Source organism: Moschus berezovskii, chromosome 3 (genome assembly GCF_049115385.1).
Source record: "Moschus berezovskii isolate FMDL1 chromosome 3, NW_MosBer_1.0, whole genome shotgun sequence".
NCBI classification, from domain to species: Eukaryota; Metazoa; Chordata; class Mammalia; order Artiodactyla; family Moschidae; genus Moschus; species Moschus berezovskii.
The window spans coordinates 40,265,115-40,290,396 of NC_142462.1; the positions used below are offsets into that span (position 1 = coordinate 40,265,115).

General features: G+C 42.3%; 1 protein-coding gene and 1 long non-coding RNA gene across 6 annotated transcripts in view; one reads left to right on the forward strand and one right to left on the reverse strand.

The window, feature by feature from the left end:
- The window catches only part of CROT (carnitine O-octanoyltransferase), a 49,350-nt gene extending 42,608 nt beyond the window's left edge, over positions 1 to 6,742 (reverse strand). The window contains exons 1-4 of one of the 4 annotated variants that reach the window (XM_055420617.2): positions 6,514 to 6,742; positions 6,131 to 6,201; positions 5,958 to 6,048; positions 3,312 to 3,447 (exon numbers count right to left, since the gene is read on the reverse strand). In XM_055420617.2, the coding sequence (XP_055276592.2) occupies positions 3,312 to 3,426 (115 nt within the window). In that variant the 5' untranslated portion in view covers positions 3,427 to 3,447; positions 5,958 to 6,048; positions 6,131 to 6,201; positions 6,514 to 6,742. Of the gene's footprint in view, positions 1 to 3,311; positions 3,448 to 5,957; positions 6,049 to 6,130; positions 6,213 to 6,320; positions 6,367 to 6,513 lie in introns of all 4 variants that reach the window. The other 3 variants (XM_055420616.2, XM_055420618.2, XM_055420615.2) reach the window with 3 other exon arrangements.
- A 219-nt stretch (positions 6,743 to 6,961) lies between these two features.
- The window catches only part of LOC148778314 (uncharacterized), a 74,538-nt gene continuing 56,217 nt past the window's right edge, over positions 6,962 to 25,282 (forward strand). For both annotated transcript variants that reach the window (XR_016036915.1, XR_016036916.1), the window contains exons 1-2: positions 6,962 to 7,125; positions 14,458 to 14,541. This is a non-coding gene — a long non-coding RNA (uncharacterized LOC148778314). The remainder of the gene's footprint in view (positions 7,126 to 14,457; positions 14,542 to 25,282) is intronic.

Genomic DNA, 25,282 nt, shown 5'->3' on the forward strand with positions numbered 1-25,282 from the left:
TAAATTAGAGTTTATAATATAAAAATGGCTGAAAAGCAATAATGCAAACTACTTCAAAAAATAAAACAGTGGATACTATGTAATCTGATGACTATTTCTCCCAAAATTAATTTAAAATCATTCTAGACAATGATAGTTAAAATGACACGTAGGACTATCACCTAGTTATTAGTCCAATAGGAAAGTAAATCCTGTTTAGCCATTACTGTGAGAAATTAAAGCTTCTTTCCATTAATGTTCAAGCAGAGGCTTAAACACTATGAATGTAAATGCAGCATATATGTAGATTTAAGTGTAAAGCCTTCCCCAAGCAGTTTAGGATCGCTTGTGGCCAATAACGATTTTCTTTACGAACATGTACACAGAATACAAGGTGCCTAGTCCATGAAAACCAAGTGTTCTGAAAATTAAGCTATAGATGAAAGTAGAAATCCATTAATTAGAAATCAAGGGACATTAATATCTTCCTTTTGATTTATTTTTGCCTCCTCAAAATCTTAAAGTTAATTTAAATAGTTGCATTCAGAGAGCACAAGTGAATAATCACAAAGTTTTTTTAAAAAAGAAACTAGAATTCCCAGATGAAAATAGGTGAGAAAAAAAGAAAAAAAAAATCAGAGGTCTTCCAGTTAAACAAAGGGAACTAAGTTCATAAATGTATCTTCACTTCTAGTAACCCACTAAAAGACAATTACTAAAAAGGTGTAAGTTTATAAGGACAAAGAACATGAAAGGAGAGGACAGCAGAGAGGTTAACATTTTACAAATTAGAAAACTTGTGGGGAAATGGCGACTGACCACAGAATGGACGAAGTATCCATAGCCTAGGGAGTAGAAGGAAGTGGGAGGGTAAGGAGGGTTTGGTGAAAACCCAACAAACAAGCCAAGTCCTGCAGTGGAACTCTAGGAAGGTTCAAGAATTCAAGACAATCTTCTAAAGACAAGGGACAATATGAGGCTGAAAACAGTATGACTGCTTCAATGCCTGTAAAAACAGCTGACAACCACCCCATCCACACTCGTCCTTGTGAATCTCCTACACTCCAGAAAGCCAGACAACTTCCTCCCTCCCAATAGCATTAGAAATATAAAGGTTTACCCTTAGGAGAAGTTGTACCAAACTAGCATAATACATGGATTCCAGCTCACATTTTAAAAAGAGGGTTAACAATGAAAGTGCACACTAGAACAATGATCCCTCCTGCCTCTTCCTCCACTCAGCTCTCCAAACACTAGCCATGAGGCTTCTGCCTTCTTAACAAAAGATGAGAGAATTCTTCTTCAGGGAAAGTATAAATCCAAGAGAAAGGAGTTTGGGCATTTGGATATGTCTCAATAGAACACTAGATCTCTGCCCTATTACCCTTCATGGCTCATTATAAGGCTCACACGTCACCAAGGTCTACCCACACACTCAGAGCTCCCCATAAGCTTGTCAGGATCTGACTCAAATGTGAATGACAAAGGATTGCCACATATTAGAGGAAAGCCTTTCACGTAGGAGACCAAAAAAGGACTGATACCAAATATTAAATGGACCAAAAAGGGACAAGTGGCTCAGCAGGTAAAGAATCTGCCTGCAATGCCAGAGACCTGGGTTTAATCCCTGGGTCAGGAAGATTTGCTGAAGAAGGGGATGGCAACCCACTCCAGTATTCTTGCCTGGAGCACTCTATGGACAGAGAAGCCTGGTGAGATGCAGGCAATGGAGTTGCAAAGTGTCGGACATGACTGAGTGACTAATACTTTCACTTTCACTAATACAATGAAAGGAAAACAACTTTTTAATTAAAAGCTTTGCCCAGAAGAACCAGATCCAAGTGATAGGAGCTGCTCTCAGAAAGAGAGTGAAAAAAAGAGAGGAGAAAACTACAAAACAAGTGGTACTTTAAAAATTTCTGGGGTGGAATGGGGGGGGGAGAGAGGCTCAAGAAGGATGGGATATACATACAATTATGACTGATTTGCTTTGTTGTATTGCAGAAACCAACACAACATTATAAAGCAATTTTCCTCTAATTAAAAAAAAGAATAATTTCCTAGAACTGAAGAACATAACTTTTTAAACAGAAAGGACCCACTGAATGTTCAGAGAAATAATGATAATACCTATACATCATGGTACATCACTGAGATATTCAGCATAACAGAGATAAAGAAATGATTTCCAAACACATCTAGGGAGTGAAAAACAACAGGTCACATATAAAGGGTCAAACACCAGAACAGCATCAGGTTTCTCAAGAAAAACAGACAGTCCCTTCAAAACTTTAGAAAAGTCATTTCCAACCCAGAATTCTATACTCAGCCAAACAATCAAGCATGAGTAGCATAAAAACATTCTTTTCCTCCCAGACACCCTTTCTCAAGTAGCCTCTAAAGATGCACTTCAAAATGAGCAAACAGAAAGAGGAAAACAAAATCCAGGAACCAGGGAATCAAATACAGGAGAGAGAGGTGAAGAGAACTGCCAGAATGATGGCTACAGAACCTCCAGCCATCTTGAGAAAAGTAAATACTAATTTCAACAAGAAGGTACGGGGCTCCAGGCGGGACGTCTCCAAGAAGAAATGAAACCAAGTGACTACCTTGTGTATTTAAGCGGATTCAGGGATTTTAGGTGTAGTGAGATATCTGGAGTGAATGAGTTGTGGATACAAAGCAAAGCAAGCAAATGAAAAATGAGGAAAAATTTAAAAATGCAGCAAAAAGGTAATTATAGTACTGTACACTGAATGGTTCTCTTGTGAATAACTGCATATCCCCAAACCCTCAATGGTCTGATAAATTACTTTGGGTAAATCCAGATTTAAATCAGGTGAACACTAATTTAATTGCAAATGGTGATTTTGGGCAACAGTGAGAAAATTAGAGGGAAAATGTGATACGTTAGATTGCATAAATGTTGAGAAATGAAGGTGGAGGTTAGATGAGTGTAGGAGAGCTAAATCTTCATCTTTTTAGGAACTAACATATAATATCTACAACTAAAAAAAAAAAAAATCTAAGAAAGAGTTGTATACGAATGTTAGTTTAAATCTGGAGATAACACAGAAGTAGATATTTGAAAATGCAGTGGGGGAAACAAGGCAGAGGACTACTACTTATTGTAAACCTAATAGTACTACCTGGCGTTTTAAACTATGGAAAAATTAACATGAGAGAAAGACAGAAATGTTTTGGACATTTTAAGGATACTTTTCATTATCATGAGCCTAGAGGACAAAACAATTAGACCCTCATCAACTTCTGACAATTTCACAGTTAAGCTGCTAGCAATATCAACATACATTAAAAGATCACAAACATACCTGCTTCAAGGTATTTTTTTAATGATTCTTCAAGTGAAGGAACAGGCAGTGATGGAAGGGAATCTTGGTACTGAAATGTCCTTTCTTCAGTTGATTTAGCCAGTTGATTTTCCATGATGCAGTCACAATAGGAACACTATAGAAAAAAGCCCTCATAATTAACTCCCGTAAGTATTCTTTTAGGTACTAGTTTCAACCCACTATGTCAATATTTAGGGATCACAGTATATCTAAGACTTGGCTCTAGGCCTTAGAAATTCACAGATTTGTCAGAGAGAGAAAATCATTAAGAAAACAAACAACAAAGACTCAAATTGTTAGAGGTCAAGGAGTGATCCTCAAGATCACTATATTTTTTTGAGCACTGAATACTGGCCAAGTATTGCAGTAAGTGTGATAGAAAACATGTCATCTCCTTCATCTTCATTCTATGAAAAATGGCATTCACTGCCATTTTACATAAGAAGTCAAACCTTAGAGATTTAGTAAATTGCCTGAGATCAAACCAATGACTCAAATGCATATCTGTCTGACCATAATCTTCCTCCCATACCTGCTAGTGGGAGAGGGGACTTACAGTAAATCTAAATGGGCAGGTAGAATGCAGATGAGTAGAAAAGGAAAATGGACTGAGAGAAAGAAATTTCAAGAGGAAAGTATGAAAAGGCATGGAAGAGTCATTAAACCATAAATTTACAAAATATTATGGAATGCATAAATCAACAGAATGCATAAGTCATATGACAGTGAGGCCTACACAGAATGATCAAGTATCCTAAAGCAATCTTGAACGTTTTCCAGATGTATTAATTTTCAGAGAAATCAGAGTAACACAAAATGTGAACAGAAAAAGAAATTCCTTAAAGAAGCCTTTAAAATTATATATTAAAATAGCAGCTGAGAAATCAAGGAACAGTAATATTGATTAAGAATTTCCTCTCCTTTCAAATACTACTTGTTAAAACTAATAGCAAAGTCAAATAGTATATCCCACTCACAGAAAGTTACAGCATAAAACATTAAAAAAAAAACACTGGTGTGGCAAAGAGTGCTTTAAGCCAGTACAATTCTCGTCCTTTCTTAGCAGAATCCTGAGTCTCAGCTGGGTAGCAGGCCACACAGCTGTATCTCCCCTACTCCCCTTGGAGCTCGGTATGGCTTTTGGATGTACATGCTGCCTCCAGATCACGCCCCTGTAAGGAACTACAGGTGTTCTCTGCTTTCTCTCCTCCTCACTGCCAAGCAGGAAAGTGCCAACTGGACTAACACTTTGGACCCATTTATAGGAGACAGGTATTGAGGCTGTTAGCATCTTCCTATTAGCCCTGGACTCCTTCCTTTAGGTGTATAAGAAAAACAAACAAAAAACCACCACCAACACCAACAAAAAAAAACCCTTTTACTTATGCCACTGTAGTTTGGCTTTCTTTGTTAAGGAAGAAGAGCTTAGCCTACACCACTAACATAAAGAGATAATCCAAAACTGAGATACAACAAATATCCCAATTCCTCAGCTTTTTCCTGTCTAAATGACTGACTGCACTTCACCGTGACCATCCATAAACATGGCTTTAGGACTAAAGGAAATGCAGATCTGGGTCCAAATGCCAACTCATCATTTTCTACTCACATGCCCTGGGACAAACAACTTTACCTGAATTTCTTTATCTGTAGAGAGGATACTCAATCAGAGTCGTTGTTAGGGTTAATTTTTTTGAAACTGAATTATAAAAATAATCTAATTTTGAGATAACCACATCATGTTAAGCAGGATTTCTGTAAGTGGCCCTCTTGATTCTGCCTCCTCTAATACTCAGAATCTGTGAATATGAGATTATCACTTCTTGGACTGTGATGGTGTTATTGCAAAATTGACCTTAAAGGAGAGGGATTAGCCAGGTGGGCCTAATCACTTGAGCTCTTAGGAGCAGAAAGCTTTCTCCAAGAGGTGGCAGAAGATGAGTCAGGGAGATTAAAAGTATGAAAAGGGTTGAAGGTGCTGTCTGGCTTTGAAAATGCACATGCTCCCATGGAAACGAGAGAGGCCCCAGGTGACAGCCAGTAAGGAAATGAGAATCTTGGTCCTGATGGAAATTAATTCTACCAACAACCTCGACGAATCTTAAGATGTATTCTCCCTCAGAAAGCCCAAACCAACAAATTCATTTCAGCTTTGTGAGACACTAAGCAGTGAACCCAGCTAAACCTACCAAAACTTTGCATCTACAGAGATGCTGGTTAATAAATTTGTTTTTTAACTGTTAGGTTTGTGATAAATTGTTATGTACCAATAGGAAACTAATACACCTATGTAGAAAAACAAGCTATTCTCTGTATACATCTGTGCCACTTAGACTCTAGGCATCTGAGACCACGATGATCAATTCCGTACTCACTGCAGTCTTAACTCAGCAAGAGGTACACAATAAAAATATGAATTATCAGATTCTTTCATGGAGGATTGTTTTGAACTCTCAATCACAAAGACTGAATAATACAATTCCAAAAGAACCTATAAATAAATGCTTTAGGAAAGTGATGATGCCGGACTTAATCACAGTGGGCCACCTGGGAGCAGTAAGATGGAAATTCTGAGTACAAAGCAGAATCAGGAAAAACAAGTAAAAGGAGCAGATTACCGCATACCGGTAAACCAAGACGAGTTGTTTAGGACTGCCAACTGCTTGTTGCAACAATTCTGTTCAGGAACCACAGGGGTGTGAACTGAGCTGGTAAACTGTGGGCAGGACGAAAACAAGTTTAACAATTGCAGGAGTAAAAAATTAACAAAAACTAGTAAAAGAGGGTGGAAGACATACAACTGAAGAGTTGGGAGGCGCCAAGTCTCATCCCTTCGGAACTCACAGCAAACACACGCAAAAGAGTCCATCTGCCAGAAAGCTAGATAAAAATTACTACACGGATTAACTAGGTTAACTGCTAAGACAACCGCACTCAGTTCCGTTAGATAAGCCCCCGACAACAATGTACCTCCCGGTGCCCAGGGACCTGGTGCTGGCGATTTATCGCAGGGCTGCAAGTTCAAAGCCTGGCTCTAGAGACAGGAGGAGAAGGCGATGAGAGCTCGGAGACGCCCCCCACCAAAGCAAAGGCAGCTCCGCACACTCTAAAAGCCATCAGGTGACAGCAGTCTAAGGAAGCACCACCGCGGACAAGCCCAGCGGCCCAGCTTCAGGAGTACCTCTCAGACCCGGGCCAGCGAGATGCCCGAAGTCGTCTCCGCCGAGTCCTGACACCTCTGCCGCTCTACACCATTTAACTCTGTCCTTAACTTCTCCCCACCCCCAAACTGTTAGGGGAGAAAGGGAGGGAGCGCGCACTCCGCGAGCCAAGTAGCCCCGACCTCCGCACTGCGCTTCACCAACTCCGCCGCAGCCCCCAGCTGCACCGGCCTGCTCCCCTCAAGCCCAGAGGAGCGAGAATTGGACGGAAAGCCGCGAGGGTCCCGCCCCGCGGCCATCGGGAAACAGGGATTGGCTGGGATGCCGTGAGGGTCCCGCCCCGCGGCCATCGGGAAGCAGGGATTGGCTGGGATGCCGTGAGGGTCCCGCCCGCCCCTGAAGGCGAGGAGGGCCGGCCGGGCTTGCGCTTTCTAGCGACCTGGCCCCGCCTCTGGCGCTCTCCTGGTCCCGGACAGCCTTCTAGGCTGCCCGCCGCCGACAGGCCTGGCGCGCGGGCCGTAAGGGCCACAGTCCGAACCCAGCCTGGCAGTAGTTTACTGCTTGCAGCCGGTGGACCACAGCGCCTCACTCGGAACGTGGCTGGAGCTGAGGGCCGGCCGCTCTCCGCTCAGGTACCTGACTCTCTGGAACCAGTGTAAGAACAAATGGCCCATTTTCACGCAAGCTGTGCAAGACTCGCTGCACTGTTCCTCTTCTAGCCCCAGCTCCTACTTAGCAGCCGCTCTTCCCAAAGTGAGGACCTCCTTGTCACTTTTTGTAACTCCCAAGGAAGAATTTATAGCAGTGCCTTAAGGAGGAATACTGTCCTTCCCTCCATGTCCTACCAAGAGAACAGTAACCACATAAATCCCCGCTTGGTCTCTCTTTTGCTTCATCCACTGAGGCTGAAATTGGCCCAGCGTAGAAGGAAATGGCAACCCACTCCAGTGTTCTTGCCTGGAGAATCCCAGGGACGGGGGAGCCTGGTGGGCTTCCGTCTGTGGGGTCGCACAGAGTCGGACACGACTGAAGCGACTTAGCAGCAGCAGCAGCAGCAGACATCCTGCAGCGCTGGGCTGTCGGCGCTTCCCTACCCTCCCACAGGTCTTCCTGCTGCTCGAGGTCCTTGAAGCGCGCAGGGACTCACTGCAAGCTTCAGGCTGACCTGATGCCTTCTACTGTCGCACCAAGAAACGAAGTTTTTAATCAGAGGGAATTAGGCAAGTGCTATTTCACACATTGGAGAAGGAAATGGCAACCCACTCCAGTGTTCTTGCCTGGAGAATCCCAGGGATGGGGGAGCCTGGTGGGCTTCTGTCTATGGGGTCACACAGAGTCGGACACGACTGAAGTGACTTAGCAGCAGCAGCAGCAGCAGAGAAAGATCATCGGAGAAGGCAATGGCAAGCCACTCCAGTACTCTTGCCTAGGAAATCCCATGGATGGAGGAGCCTGGTAGGCTGCAGTCCGTGGGGTCGCTAAGGGTCGGACACGACTGAGCAACTTCACTTTCACTTTCACACATTGGAGAAGGAAATGGCAACCTACTCCAGTGTTCTTGCTTGGAGAATCCCAGGGACGGGGGGCCCTGGTGAATCCGACACGACTGAAGTGACTTAGCAGCAGCAGAGAAAGATCATAATACAATTAACATAGCTTCACAAGCAAATCTGTTTTACATTTACTCCTGGGAATAGACTGTTTCAGTTTTCATTTTAAATGCACTTTCATTTTTGTGAAAGAAAAGGCCAGTAGTTTACAGTGACTGTGAACCAGATATCAAATATAAATAACTGTATTTCAAATTAACATGTCCGTTCCAGGTCCCAATCTTTTCCTAACTCTGTAAAATCTGACCAGAAGGAAACTGAGGATACAAATGAGTATTTGTAAGTTCGCTACAAAAATATGAATGAGTTTGGTTGCAGTGCATCTTCTGTGCTTGCTAGTGATGTTATATAATATGTGTCTGACACACTTTTCTGATAAATGTTCTGAATTCTGAAACATATCAGGCCAAATAAGGCTTCAGATAAGGGATTATAAAGTTGTGGTGATTTCTGAAGATGCAGGGGAAAAAAACTTCTCTCATAGTATTTAGATGCTATGTTCTGGATAATGTCAAAACTGGCTTGCAAAGTATTCTTAAACACAATTTTAAAAATAGTCAAAAAAACTTCAAAGTATTTTTTTCTCTTCCCTAGTGAATTTTGGTACCTCTTACAGTTTTTGCATGTCTAATACCTGAGGGTGGCATAGAATTTAGAATCACTTAGCTTCAATACCTCCTAATCTTGTTAATTTAAAGGGAAACACAATATTTTTGCAAATATTCCTGGATTCTTAGAAAGAAAAAAACCCATGGGACTGAATGCAAAGGATTAAAATGGAGACTTGGGTATGCAGGGGAGAAAAGGTAATCTTTAAAAATATACGAATAAGCAAGTCTACCCATAATTTCCCAGAGCATATATAGTTAAAAGTGACTTGTTTTTCTTCAAAATACACAATATGTATTTTAATGGCAGATTCTGAATTCTGATCAGGTTAAATCTGAGTTAGTTTACATCTCTTGCAGTGGGGTGGCTGCTAGTGGCTCTTGAGCCGTGTGTTCAGGTACAAGACATATATTGATAACAAGAAGTTGTCCCAAGGTTAAAAACTGATTGTGAGTCAAAATATTTTTCTGAAGAAAAACTTGTAATTACTGCAAGTAGTGATAATAACATTTTTTATTTAACTTTCTTTATTTATTTGGGGCTGTGATGGGTCTTCGTTGCTGCGTGGGTTTTTCTCTAGTTGTAGAGAGCAAAGGCTGCTCTCTAGTCACGGTGCACAGGTTTCTCATTGCTGTGGCTTCTCTCGTGGCAGAACACAGGCTCTAGGGCACACAGGCTTCAGTAATTGTTGTTCGCAGGCTCTGGAGCACAAGTTCCATAGTTGTGGTACCCGGGCTTAGTTGTTGCCAGCATGTGGGATCTTCTGAGATCAGGGATCGAATCGGCGTTTTCTGTTTTGGCAGATGGTTTCTCTACTACTGAGCCACCAGGAAAGCCCAAGTAGTGATAGTAAGGTTTTTAAGTTGCCGTAAAAGATATTTCATTTTTAGTCCCAAGAGACCTTTCATTTTTCATCCTATGTAGCTCTTTCTCAGTGTACCACAAACAGAAATAGCTCCTGTAGACAAATCTGGGTAAGTTTCACTGTAAAAAGTGTAAAAACACCAGGAATTTACACTTTAGATACGCACAGCTAGCTCATTGTTAAGACTTGTGACTCTGAGAAGTAATGAGTTGTAGTATAAACAGCTGTAAGCTATGGAACAGATCTTTAATCTGCTTTCATTCTAATATATAAAATGAACATATTAAAGAAATAATTATATGATCTTTTCTTATTTTTAATGAGAGGGTGGGGGCAGTAGACAGGTGAGCACTTCAGAAAGCAACTCACAGCAAATTAAAACATTCTGGATAGCAAGAAATCAATCTGAGATTAAAAATTAACTCCTCTACCAACAGCAGATGAACTTACAAAGGGCGTTTTCTTAGCCCTGTTCTTTGGTTTGGAGTTGTCTTTAGTGATATTTACTGTATATAAAAATTTACCACCAAAATCCTAGGGAAGAGTTAAGATAACCATGATGTCTCTAAATCTCAGAAAAAGTCTGTATTATTAAGCAGAACATAAATTAACAGCTTTGTCAGGATATAATTTAAATACCATAAAGTGCCCCCATTTATCTATTTACTTTTGCCACGCCACTTGTGTAATCTTATTTCCTTGACCAGGGATTGAACCTGTGTTCCCATGCAATGAAAGAGTCCTAACCACTGGACTGCCAGGCAGTTCCCTAAGATTTCATTTAAAGTATATAAATCAGTGGTTTTTACTATATTTACAGGTTTATCCAATAGCCCTAATCTAATGTTAAAACATTTTTAGCACCCCCAAAAAGACCGCCATCACCTCCCCAGGTTTCTGCAATCATTAATCTACTTTCTATTTATATAGAGAAGGCAATGGCAAGTCACTCCAGTACTCTTGCCTGGAAAATCCCATGAATGGAGAAGCCTGGTGGGCTGCAGTCCATGGGGTCGCTAGGGGTCGGACACGACTGAGCGACTTCACTTTCACTTTTCACTTTCACACATTGGAGAAGGAAATGGCAACCCACTCCAGTGTTCTTGCCTGGAGAATCCCAGGGACAGGGGAGCCTGGTGGACTTCCATCTATGGGGTCACACAGAGTCGGACACGACTGAAGTAACTTAGCAGCAGCAGCCTATTCAGGACACTTTACATGAATAGGATCACACAGTATGTGGTCTTCTATGACTAGCTTCTTTCACTTAGCATGTTTCTGAGATTTATCTATATTGTAGCATATATCAATACTTCATTCCCTATTGTGGCTTAATGATATCACATTGTATGGGTATATTATATTTTGTCTATCCATTCATCAGTTGATAAACTTTTGGACTGTTTCCACCTTTTGATTATTTTCAATAATATTGCTAGAAACATTTATGTACTAGTCTTTGTGTGAACATATGTTTTTAGTTATCTTCAGTAAATACCTAGGAATAGAATTGTAGTGTTGTATATGGTAACTCTGTGTTTAGCATTTGTTCTTGTTGTTCAGTTGCTAAGTTGTATGCCCTTTGTGATCCCATGGACTGTAGCACACCAGGCTCCTCTGTCCTCCACATCTCCTGGAGTTTGCTCAAACTCATGTCTATTTAGTCAGTGATGCTATCTAACCATCTCATCCTCTGCCATCCCCTTCTTCTGCCTTCAATCTTTGCCAGCATCAAGGTCTTTTCCAGTGAGTTGGCTCTTCACATCAGGTGCCCAAAGTATTGAAGCTTCAGCTTCAGCATCAGTCCTTCCAATAAATATTCAGGATTGATTTCCTTTAGCTTTGACTAGTTTGATAAAACTGCCAAACTGCTTCCCAAAGTGGGTGTGTGATTTTACATTCCCACCAGCAAAGTATGAGGGTTCCAATCTCTCTCTGCCATAATAACAATAATAATATAACAATAACACTTGTTATTGTCCATCTCTTTGATTATAGCATCCTAATAGATGTGATACGTTAGCTCACTGTGATATTAATTTGCATTTCTGTGAAGACTAAGTGTTGAGCATCTTTTCCTGTGCTTATTGTTTGACACAAACAACTTTTGTGTTGTTGAGTTGTAAGAGTTCTTTATATATTCCAGATACAAATCCCTTATCAGATACATGATTTGCAAATATTTTCCTATCTGTGGGTGGTCTTCATTTTCTTGATTGTGTCCTTTAAAGCACAAACAGTTTTAATTTTAATGATGTTCTGCTAATCAATCTTGTGATTTTGCTGTTGTAGCTAAGAAATCATTGCCTAATCTGAGATCATAAAGACTTACTCCTGTGTTTCTTCTAAGAGTTATGTAGTTTTTGCTCTTATGCTTATGCCTGTGATTCACTTTAAATTACTTTTTCTGTGTGTTGGGGAGTAGGGGTCCAAATTCATTCTTTTGCATGTGGAATCCAGTTGTCCTATTACCACTATTTGTTGAAAAGACTTCCCACTAAACTGGTTTTTGGCCCCTCTGTCAAGTCAGTGCACCATACATGATACCCTTTACTTCTCACTCCCAATTCTCTTTGATTCACCTGCATGTCTATCCTATGCTGGTACCACACTGTCTTGATTACTACAGTTCTTTCATTTTGAAACCTATATCTGAGTCCTCCGGCTTTTTTTTTTTTTTAAGATCATTTTGGCTATTCTGGATCTCTTGCCTTTCCAATGTTGTAACACTTTGTGGTATAGTTACTGACATCAAGTAGTGTTTCATTTGGTACATAAATATTGACTTTTTTTTATATCACAGGCTTCTAAGAAACCAACCTAATCTAGTTAGTAAACTGAACTGTCAAAATTTGTGGTTCTTTCCCATATCATGTGCGTGTGTGCTCAGCTGTGTCCGACTCTTTGTGACCCCATGGACTGTAGCCCACCAGGCTCCTCTGTCCATGGGATTTTCCAGGCAAGAATACTGGAGTGGGTTGCCATTTCCTCCTTCAGGGGATCTTCCTGACCCAGTTATCGAACCTGTGTCTCTTGCATCTCTCACATTGGCAGGCATATGCTTTACCACTGAGCCACCTGGGAAGCCCAATTTCCCATATCACGGCAACACCTAATTCATGTAGATCAGCTATATCTTCATTTATGCAGTTACTATAAGGAAAAGAAGTTATTCACAAAGTTTTCCCCTATAATAGAATCCCTTTTCTATCCTGTGAAGTTTATCTAAAAATGTTAACATGTAAGGGACTATGGATACACATGGTATACAAATAAGATCTCAGTTGTAGTGAAGTTAATTAAACACTGTTAAAACGGACACGACTGAGCGACTGAACTGAACTGAACCTTAAAAATAAAGCAGTAATATTTTAGCAGCAAAAATGGGGTTATTTGGGAATACCAGAAGAATTGCTTTTTGAATCCAAGAGTCTGTTTCGTAGAGTTTGACAGCACAAGGAATGGTTAGCAGTACCTAACAGGGGCTTTCCAGCGAGGCTGAAGGGAGTCTTTCTGGAGACGTCTTTTCCAACAGGCAGGCTGCAAAGTGTGATGCTTAGGGTCTTTGCCTCCTGGGAGCATGCTGTGAAAGCATTGCTCTACCAAAGCATGGTTATTTTTAACACAAGCGATTAGGCCTCTATGATAATGAAATTTATCTCCTTTTTATCAGCTGTTGATCAACAGAGGCAGAGGCCAGGTGCATTGGATGTGCTGTGACTAGCTCAAAAGACTGAGAAGTGCCTGAATATCAAGCCTGAGTTTGCGCAAACAGCAGTTTTTAATTGGAGACTTTATGTCCCTTTGTGTCCCTTTAAGGCCAACAGTTTTAACACATGAATGTTGTCTTCCTGTGAAAAAGCTTGAAAAAGGGAGCAGAGAAGCAAACTACCCACATATTATAACAAAGTAGAGCCTGCAGAAAACTTTACACCATCCAAATCAACCTTCATGATTTGTGAAAAGTAAGGCAAACTTCCTGTGAAATGCAGGGACATTACTGTCCAAATTTATTGCCTTTCTTTCCAAGTGAGCGCAAAAGGGTGTTGTTTAGCCTTATCAACTGGAATACTAAAGAATGTACTCCATAAATTAATTATAGTGAAAATGTGCTTTCAGTGGGACTGGATGTCAGTAATGTGTGGAGGTTGGGAACAACAGGGTGTCAAGGGATGAAAGAATTGTTTATTGCTTGTAAGTTCTGGTTGAATGTTAATCGGGGCCACTGAGTTTTCCTACAGGTAAAATGGGTATTACAGGGACTAGAGGGCTTACCCCGTGGCTCAGCGGTGAAGAATCCGCCTGTAGTACAGGAGACATAGGTTCGATCCCTGGGTCAGAAGATCCCCTTGGAGGAAGGCATGACAACCCACTCCAGTATTCTTGCCTGGAGAATCCCATGGACAGAGGAGCCTGGCAGGCTACAGTCCATAGGGTAGAAAAGAGTTGGGCACAGTTGAAGCCACCGAGCATGCGCACACACACACACACACACACACACACACACATACACACACACACATACACACACACACAGGGACTAGAACAGAGGGTAATGAGGCTCTGAGTCTTGTAATCCTCTATTATGGCTTGATGCCTTGAAGGACTCCTTTATTTATAGGGTGTTAATTCTGAAGAGAGGCTTTGGGGGATCTATTCGAATCTTGACAGGAGGTGCACTGTGGATTCTACAAATATCCCTTGAAGATTTTTCCCATAAAGAGGGTGGTAGCTGATCCAATAGAGATAAATGACCAGCATCCCCATATCCAGCTATAGTGGCAACAAAAATAAAAGCAAATAAAAGATGGTGAAACGTCATTCAGTTCACTTGGTTGCTATTGCTGCTGTCAAATTCTAGCATTGTTTTTGCCTTTTAGGAGACGGAAATTCCAGCATGATAATTTTCTAAGAAGCCTCAGCCTAGTAAATGAATAGGAGCAGAGGAACTAAGAAGAAAAAAGGTGTGTATCTCTCAGAAGACCTCAACAAAAGGGACCAGGTTTAGAGATGGGAACCTGGGGAGGTTTACTAAGGATCCTCACTCTTTGAACTGTCTTAGTGTTCTGAGGCAGGGGCTGCTTTATAGTAGTTGGTTGAGCACTGAGAGGGTAGCTCTGGGTCAGTAAGGACAGAGAGATACATTTCCAATCTGGAGAGTGGTGTCTCTAAACTGATTAAGAGGGAGGATTGGGAAGAGCTCCTATAGCTCCTTGGAGGCCCCATCAATGGGAATGAGGAGGTCTTGGGAATTAGACTGGCTAGACTGGTTTGTAACAATCTTTTGTTCAGTATTTTGGTTCTTATAAAAACAGCAGTAATAGGAGGTTTTTGAGAGTCTTTTTTTTTTTTCCTGGCCACACAACATATGGGATGTCAGTACCCTGACCAGGGATCGAACCCACACCCCTTGCAGGGCAAACAAGGAGTCCTAACCACAGGACTACCAGGAAAGTACCACTAGGAGGTTTTCAGTTTTGTTTCAGGGTCTTCATTTGCTGGAGTTGAAAATTAAGAATTCTAGACGAGAAGTTTCTCTCTACCAACGGAGGGAAGAAGGTCCTATTTGTTTTCCTTATAACACAGTTTTGCTGAGGGGGTGGGGGGAAGCCACCAGCTTCAGCCACCACTGAAGTGGGTTTTGTACTGAAAGGGTTCCCTTCTTGCTATTTTAGTTAAACAAGTGGAACCATACAGAGATAGAGGAAGAGCAAGTTTAATAAAGGATCTAACACCCCAGATTAACCTGGCACAGTAGAATGAGCTGTTGGTACCTGGACACAATTTGAGCCTGGCAAAGGACTGGTGCTTCGCCCCAGACCTGAATACCGCGCTCTCCAGCCTCGGGCGGTCTCCACCTCACTGAAACCTGGAATCTGCCTTGTTGGGCAGGGGTGGAGGGGCCAGCAGAGCAGCTAGCCCCGTGCCAGGCACCACGGAGCCCTGGGCCAGACTCTGGAATATGTTAACCCCACCCGCTTCCCTCCCTTGAGGTTTCTTCAGGGCGTGGTTAGCACAAAGGGCTCCTGGATTCTCCTAGTGGAAGCCTGTGACTCAGTTGTGAGACCATGTGGGTGTGGCCTGGATGGTTCCAGACTCTGCAGACGGTTCAGATAGAACACTCCCCGAAGGAAAAGGGGAACTGTGCCATTTTAGAGGGCATTTTCCAAGAGGAAATGAGTCACACCCGGATAGGCCGGCCATCTGAAGGAGAGTTTTCTGACTGAACTGTGGTTGAGGACAAGTTAGATTGGTAGGGTCAGCTGCTGGGTTATCAGCCTGGATGCCCACTGGCAGGCTGCCTCAGCTTTATTTGGGAGGTAGCGCGTCCCATTGAGAGGTTTGCAGTTACTGCAGATTCTTTTTCCCCTACAGCATGAGTTTCAACCTGCTGCAGTGGACTTATATACTGCCCTTCAGGTGAGGCCAGGCCCATAGCAGGAATGAGTTCATAATTCATCTGAAATTTCTTCATCAGCCCTGCCCTCACCGATTCCTGTCTGGTTTCTATTTAATCATCTCTTCTAGCTCAGATGGTAAAGTGTCTGCCCGCAATGCGGGAGACCTGGGTTCGATCCCTGGATCGGGAAGATCCCCTGGAGAAGGAAATGGCAACCCACTCCAATATTCATGCCTGGAAAAATCCCTGGTGGGCTCCTCTGTCCATGGGGTCACAAAGAGTCGGACACGACTGAGCGACTTCACTTCACTTCACTTCACTTCCAAGTGATGTATTCCTCCCTTGACAGCCAGAAGCTACTTTCTTCACTGTGGCCCTTGATCCACCATTTGGAGATTCTTAGTTTGGTTCTTCAGATTTTCCTGATGGTCTACTGGGCATAAAGCACCCTGATTTCTAGGTGATGCTCTTCCCGGCTTTTCCTGCATACAACATCAGATGGCCCCCTTTCCTCCCATGTCTGGCACCTGGCCAACCTCTGCAGCAGCTACTCTCCAGTGAGGTCAGGTCTTGGGCTGGGTGGAGCTGAGACTGAGTGCCTCTTTGCTTTTCACGGACAGCTCCAACCCTGTGACTTTTTTAGAGCACTACCCACTTGGTATGGCCTTGATCCAGTCCAGTCTTTTAAAGTTGAAGGAAACAATGGAATTCTTTCAGAGATATAAAGTGTAGATTAGCACTCAGACTGCTAGGAAAGCTGATCTTTTTAGAGTCTTAAGCTTCTCACTTTTCTGGGACTCAACAATTTAGGAATCTCACACCAAAAGCAAAAAGAATGAATTTATTTTTAACAATTTTCAGCACTTCCTAGCCCTTTATTAAATAACTACCACCTGGTGGCTCAGAGGTTAACGCATCTGCCTCCGATGCGGGAGACCCGGGTTCGATCCCTGGGTCGGGAAGATCCCCTGGAGAAGGAAATGGTAACCCACTCCAGTTTTCTTGCCTGGAGAATCCCATGGATGGAGAAGCCTGGTAGGCTACAGTCCACGGGGTCGCAAAGAGTCGGACACGACTGAGCGACTGAACGGAACGGACGGAACGGAGTGGTCTCTCATTTAGGTGAGTCAGCTAGAGTTCAAATGAACTGATTAGCTAAATTAAGTAAATTCTGAAGTAGACATGGCTTCCCACTCCAACCCTGGATCTTTTAACCAACAGAGAAAGATCCTAGTTCAGCCCATTAATAAACATAGAGTTAAAGCCTACCTGAGTGGATTCAGCATCTGAAGGAAGACCTGAATTTCATTTGAAAACTATCTGAAATCTGTTATAATCGTCATGAAGGGGTTCCTCAGATTTCTGTGGGCAAGCCTTCATTTTATTTCAATCAGGCTTAGGAAGAGCTACTGTAATTGCCCAGTGCAAGTTTTCAGCCACTGTTCTAGCCTTTTGCTAAAAGTTAGGAGTTTGTTTTTCTACATCTGTTTAGGATGTTCCCATCCAGCAAAATCTGATCACTGTTTGGCTTGACTATCAGTAACAAGCAAGTGGACTAACTGACCGAAATCTGAGACACCAGGTTGGTTAGTTTGAACAACAATGTTAAATACTTCAGCAAACCTATGGGGCTCCTCAGTTACTTCAGGGCTCTCAATTTGGTCTTATAGTCCAGGGAACAGAAGACATTTGGGGTTTATTTGGATCCTCAGAAGAGAAACCTTTAAAGGGAAAGGTTCTGATAGCCTCAGAGAAGGGGAAAGTGAGGAGAGGCTCAGGGAAAAGGGGAAGCTTGGTGAAAGAATGAGACTGGGGAAACTGAGGGTGCGGCAGTGGAGAAGGATGACACCAGAGGTAGGGGCTGGGCACAAGGGGGCTGCCTTCAAAAAATGAGGGAGGGGAAGGAGAAGCCGTTTTGTCTTTCTTTAGCCATTTGTTTGCCTCAGTTAATTTAGAAATTGTATCTGCAGAGAAGCAATTTTAGACCCCTGATAATGTTTGGAAGCCTCAAAATATCATTGAAAATATGTGTCCCTTTAGGTTTTGACAGCGTTAGAGCCCACAGCTGTCCAATTCAGTTTGAAGAAAAGTGTGAGGAGTTTGGAAGTTCCCCATAATGGCCATTAGTGTTCTAAGTTCCTTTTGGTTCAGTCAGTCTATTGAGTTAGAAATGCACATGAGGAAAAAAAAAAAAAAGAAATGCACATGAGGAAAGGTTGTTTTATTTTTTAACTTTTTATTTTGTATTGGATTATAGCTGATTAATGATGTTATGATAGTTTCAAGTAAACAGTGAAGAGATTCAGTCATACATGTACATGTATCCATTCTCCCCAGAATCCCCCTCCCATCCAGGCTGCCAGATAACATTGAACAGAGTTCCTTGTGCTGTACAGTAGGTCCTTATTGATTATCTATTTTAATTATAGCAGTGTGTACACGTCCATCCCAAACTACCTAACTATCCCTTCCCCGTCCTTCCCACAGAAACCGTAAAATTGTTCTCTAAATCTGTGAGTCCCTTTCTGTTTTGTAAGTTCATTTGTATCATTTCTTTTTAGATTCCACAGGGCTGTCATAAGATATTTCTTCTTCTCTGACTTACTTCACTCAGTATGACACTCTCTAGGTCCATCCGTGTTGCTACAAATGGCATTATTTCCTTCTTTTTAATGAGAGATACAAGTTTTTAAACATAAAATTGGCTGTGGGCACCCTCAAAGCATTCTGATGACTGGGATCCCATTTCTTTGGGATTTTTTCCTCTAAAGCAACAAGAAAAATTCCCAAACATACAGTTCCAATAGGAAAAGCCCAGTTCCAAAAGAAATTAGGCTAAAGATCAGTACAGTTCTGATAGAGTGCTGATATGACAGACTTACAGTGGAAACAGCTTAATTCCAAAAGGAATGAGGCTAAAGGCCAACACAGTTCCAATAAACAGAGTTCCAATAGACAGAGTTGCACTGGGAACAGCCCAGTTCCAAAGGAATTGGGCCAAAGGCCATATGAACACTCTCAGAAAGAACAAAGCCTTCAAACAGATCCCAAATAAAGCCTGAACTCAAAATGCAAAGAGTGTGGGCTTGAAATCCAGGAGACTCTTTTCCTCAAATTCATGGTCAATGAGAAAGCAATGAGCTCTGGGCTCTGTGGGTTGCTCACACACCTTGGGAGTTGTTGGAGGTCTTCTTGGGATCCATTTTTTATCATCAAGTGATGTTGACCTTAAAAATAAATCAGTCAGTTATTTTACCAGAATGGGTTTATTCAGAAATACCAGAGGAGCTGCAACTCAGGACAAGCAAGCTATAGCAAAAGCCATAGGCAAGTTCAACAAAAGAAAGGAATGTTATAAGAGAAAAAAAGAGGAAGTTAGGAACTATTGTTTTGAATTACTCTGCCAGAGAAAAGTGAGAGTCTAGATTGATGATTGTTTCTCATTGCTGAGTTGCTGGAGTAACTAGTTTCCTGTTCAGTTCAGTCACTCAGTCGTGTCCGACTATTTGCAACCCCACGGACTGCAACTTGCCAGGCCTCACTGTCCATCACCAACTCCCAGAGTTTACTCAAAATCATGTCTGTTGAGTCGGTGATGCCATCCAACCATCTCATCCTTTGTCAAGCCCTTCTCCTCCTGCCTTCAGTGTTTCCCAGCATCAGGGTCTTTTCAAATGAGTCAGCTCTTCGCATCAGGTGGCCAAAGTATTGGAGTTTCAGCTTCAGCATCAGTCCTTCCAATGAACACCCAGGACTGATCTCCTTTAGAATGGACTGGTTGGATCTCCTTGCAGTCCAAGAAGACTGTCAAGAGTCTTCTCCAACACCACAGTTCAAAAGCATCAATTCCTTGGTGCTCAGCTTTCTTTATAGTCCAACTCTCACATCCATACATGACTACTGAAAAAACCATAGCATGGATTAGACGGACCTTTGTTAGCAAAGTAACATCTCTGCTTTTTCATATGCTGTCTAGGTTGGTCATAACTTTTCTTCCAAGGAGCAAGCATCTTTTTATTTCATGGCTGTAGTCACCATCTGCAGTGATTTTGGAGCCCCCAAAAATAAAGTCTGACACTGTTTCCCCATCTATTTCCCATGAAGTGATAGGACCGGATGCCATGATCTTAGTTTTCTGAATGTTGAGCTTTAAGCCAACTTTTCCACTCTCCTCTTTCACTTTCATCAAGAGGCTCTTTAGTTCTTCACTTTCTGCCATAAGAATGGTGTCATCTGCATATCTGAGGTTATTGATATTTCTCCCAGAAATCTTGATTCCAGCTTGTGCTTCCTCCAGCCCAGCGTTTCTCATGATGTACTCTTCATAGAAGTTAAATAAGCAGGGTGACAATATACAGCCTTGGCATACTCCTTTCCCTATTTGGAACCAGTCTGTGTTCCATGTCCAGTTGTAACTTGCTTCTTGACCTGCATACAGATTTCTCAGAAGGCAGGTCTGGTGATCTGGTATTCCCATCTCTTTCAGAATTTTCCACAGCTTTTTGTGATCCACACAGTCAAAGGCTTTGGCATAGTCAATAAAGCAGAACTAAATGTTTTCCTGGAACTCTCTTGCTTTTTCGATGATCCAGCGGATGTTGGCAATTTGATCTCTGGTTCCTCTCCCTTTTCTAAAACCAGCTTGAACATCTGGATGGTCACGGTTCACGTATTGTTGAAGCCTGGCTTGGAGAATTTTTGAGCATTACTTTGCTAGCGAGTGAGATGCATGCAACTGTGCAATAGTTGGAGCATTCTTTGGCATTGTCCTTCTTTGGGATTGGAATGAAAACTGACCTTTTCCAGTCCTGTGGCCACTGCTGAGTTTCCCATATGTGCTGGCATATTGAGTGCAGCACTTTCACAGCATCATCTTTTAGGATTTGAATAGCTCAACTGGAATTCCATCACCTCCACTAGCTTTGTTTACAGCAATGCTTTCTAAGGCCCATTTGACTTCGCATTCCAGGATGTCTGGCTTTAGGTGAGTGATCACACCATCGTGATTATTTGGGTCGTGAACATTTTTGTACAGTTCTTCTGTGTATTCTTGCCACCTCTTCTTAATATCTTATGCTTCTATTATGTCCATACTGTTTCTGTCCTTTATTGAGCCCATCTTTGCATGAAATGGTCCCTTGGTATCTTTAATTTTCTTGAAGAGATCTCTAGTCTTTCCCATTCTATTGTTTTCCTCTATTTCTTTGCATTGATCACTGAGGAAGTCTTTCTTACCTCTCCTTGCTATTCTTTGGAACTCTGCTTTCAAATGGGTATATCTTTCCTTTTCTCCATTGCTTTTGGCTTCTCTTCTTTTCTCAGCTATTTGTAAGGCCTCCTCAGATGGCCATTTTGCTTTTTTGCGTTTCTTTTTCTTGGGGATGGTCTTGCTCCCTGTCTCCTGTACATTGTCACGAACCTCTGTCCGTAGTTCATCAGGCACTCTATCAGATCTAGTCCCTTAAATCTATTTCTCACTTCCACTGTATAGCCGTTAGGGACTTGATTTAGGTCATATCTGAATGGTCTAGTGATTTTCCCTACTTTCTTCAATTTAAGTCTGAATTTGGCAATAAGGAGTTCATGATCTGAGCCACAGTCAGCTCCTGATCTTGTTTTTGCTGGCTGTATAGAGCTTCTCCATCTTTGGCTATAAAGAATATAATCAATCTGATTTCGATCTTGACCATCTGGTGCTGTCCATGTGTAGAGTCTTCTCTTGTGTTATTGGAAGAGGGTGTTTGCTATGACCAGTGCATTCTCTTGGCAGAACTGTAGGAGATGCAATATCCATATTTTCCTGTTGGGGGCCTGTAATCAATGATTGTTTCCTTCTGCTGATCTTGACAATTCTTCCCGTCATGAACAATGAGTGGTCTTGCATGAAAGCTTCCTCCACCCCCTGCTGGCCTCCTGAGTCCATTTTAATGAAGTTTCCCTCTTTATTTTCACAACACAAATCCCTTTTCTTATTCTCTTTCCAGTCGTTGGTTTCTTTCCTGACACATATTCATAAGGTAACTAGGCTGCTTTGAAGAAGTAGTTTCATCTTTTATTAGAGCCGGATGGAACCATCTGTTTCTTGTTGAAACTTCTAACAACCCCTGGTCTCCCCTATTCTGGCATTCTCTGCCGAACTTTCTTTTAGCTCTGCACATTGAGTATCTGTCAAAAGTCTCATTTCATCGAGTATATTTGTGGTTTCCTTTCAGCTATCTCTTTCTCTGAGTTAATAGGGCCCCCAAAGCCATCTGAATATTTTTGTTTTTATTTCTTTGTCTTGTTTATCTCTGAGCACATGAATTCACGTGAGCCCGAAGCTCAGAGAACACACGTGGGGTGTAACCAGGTTCTCCTAAGGTGGTTCCAGGGCCCTGTGTTGATGCTGAGTTGTCTTGAAACAGTCAGAGGACATGGTCAGTGAATATTTGGGTGTACAAATTGGGAGCTCATGAAAACATTTACTTGAGGCTGCAAAGAAAATACAGATATCCTATGAAATTCCAGGGAGAAAAAGTAGTGAGTTTTTTAAAGGGAAAACTCCAGCACCCACAGCTCCCCCTATACTTCTCTATTCTGTGTGTTGGGTGCTTCCCTGAGATAACTCATTACTGTCCTCCAGGGCTCTGAGATACCTTCCTAAACTAAGGTGAGGAAAATTCCATTTTCTTTTAGTCCAACCGGTACAAACCTAAGTTTTCAAAAGGAATATTTACAGTAATTTTAAGACAAAGTACATAGAAATGAAATACAGACTACAAATGTATCCTCTGACAACTAGAATCTAGCCGTAAATGGGCTTCATGAGACTATTGAGTACCTATCCCAGCACATTCTAAGCAGTAACTCGACAAAGGAAGTTGTTTGCTCATCATGGGACATTTGGCAATATCTGAAAACATTTTTGATTATCATGACTACAGGTGGGAATATTATTGGCATTTAGTGGGTAGAGACCAGAGATGCTAAATACCCTATACTGGACAGCCCCCTACAAGAAGGAATTATCCATCCCCAAATGTCAACAGGGCTGAGGTTGGGCAATCCTGGTCCAGGTAGATGAGTGAGAAGAGTGAGATTCAAGCATGCTCTTTGGCCTTACAGCCCAGAGTGACTTGGGTTGGTACTCTGCCATACTGCTGATCCCAGAGAGGCAGCAGTAAGTGGGCCTGAAGAGAGATCTTAGTTCTAGGATCTACCCCATGTGGACACAACTTTTTGCCAAGATGGACCCCACCACAGAGGCCTGTGAGGGTAGGCCCACATTTATTGTGAAGTGGCACCCCCTCCCTTTTTGACCTGCAGGCAGCCTACCTGTGCCTGTTCCAACAGGGATGTTTTCTTTGACTTCAGGAGTGGGCACCTTATCTCTTTACTTCAGCAGAGCTCAGCTTCTGCCACTGGCTTTGCCCTTGGAGTGTCTGGGTGAGAACAAAGCTTGAATTTTACTCCACCTGACAAACACCAGCTGTCTAGCCCAGAGGCCTCTCTATCTCTTACCTCACTGGGAACTCTGCCAAAGGTCAGAATCAATATTAAAATCTGTTCTAATTCAATGTAACCGTATCTTTCAGCAGCTGCTGCTGCTGCTAAGTCACTTCAGTCATGTCCAACTCTGTGTGACCCCATAGATGGAAGCCCACCAGGCTCCCCCGTCCCTGGGATTCTCCAGGCAAGAACACTGGAGTGGGTTGCCATTTCCTTCTCCAATGTGTGAAAGTGAAAAGTGAAAGTGAAGTCGCTCAGTCGTGTCCGACCCATAGTGACCCCATGGACTGCAGCCTACCAGACTCCTCCATCCATGGGATTTTCTAGGCAAGAGTACTGGAGTGGCTTACCATTGCCTTCTCCGATTAGGCACCTACTCAATGCCTAATATTCTGCAAGAAACTATAGAGGATTTTTTAAAGTATCATCTTCACTAGATTTATATTAATGTTTTGTCTTCAACCCATATTGGAGGCCCTCTCAAGAAGCAACTACATGAAATTTGAAAAACGTTGTGAAAATGTTAAGGATGTTGTTCATTACATCACTTACAATACTCCTATGATGTCTCACGTTAAAAACCTTTCTTTTACAGTTAAAGTCACAGAAAGTTTTTGGTATGGTTCCTCTTTTCTGCTGCTGCTGCTGCTAAGTCACTTCAGTCGTGTCCGACTCTGTGTGACCCCATAGACGGAAGCCCACCAGGCTCCCCCGTCCCTGGGATTCTCCAGGCAAGAACACTGGAGTGGGTTGCCATTTCCTTCTCCAATGTGTGAAAGTGAAAAGTGAAAGTGAAGTCGCTCAGTCGTGTCCGACCCATAGTGACCCCATGGACTGCAGCCTACCAGGCTCCTCCATCCATGGGATTTTCCAGGCAAGAGTACTGGAGTGGGGCTTGCCATTGCCTTCTTCGTCTTTTCTGCTAATGAGATTTAAACAACTTTTCCTTTAAGCTATGGCTGCCAGGAAGCTCAGCAAAATTTGAATCATGTCAACAGTGTCCTTTGTCTTACGTCTATTTATCATTCCCTTTTTTGTTATTGAAATTGATTTCAAATCGTGTGTAAAAAGAGGGAAGGGTGGGGAAGAAGGAGGAATCAAGAGTTAGAAAAGATATTTATACACTTAAAGGTACAGGAATAAATGTACATGCAAAAGTAACTGGAAAAGAGGTTGTGCCTTTTGAAAATGGAGTGTCAGGAGGTGTCATATATTAATAGTTCATAAATACCAGTGCCATAGTATTTTAAAACATGAGAGAGGTTATTTTGAGCTCTAACTCAGAGAAAATTTGGAATTAAAGGGCCACAGAGGAAATGTGTTCATTGGTAAGGAGGGAGGAAGATGGGCTTTCCTTCTGAAAGTGACAGCTGTGTTGACAGGTGTGTAAAGGTCAGGGAGGAGGCTGGGTGAGACGAAAGATTCGGACTGAGGCTGTATACAGAGAGGTGGAGAGATCGTAATGATTGATGAAAAGCCAGACTTGGATTTGGCTCCTGGGTCAGGAAGGTCCCCTGGAGCAGGGAATGGCAACCCACTCCAGTATTGTTGCCTGGGAAATCCCATGGACAGAGGAGCCTGGCAGGCTGCAGTCCATGGGGTCACAAAGAGTCAGACATGACTGAATGAAGAATATACTTTTCACTTTTTGTGCTTGAAAGCTGTGGAGATACACACACACACACACACACACACACACACACACACACACACTTTTAAAGCTGGCCTTACTTGGGGCTCTTTCTGCTATCCCACATTGTCTCTCAAGATTTCTTCTGACAGTAGAAAGCTGTTGTGGGTTCATAAGTTAGAAAGTG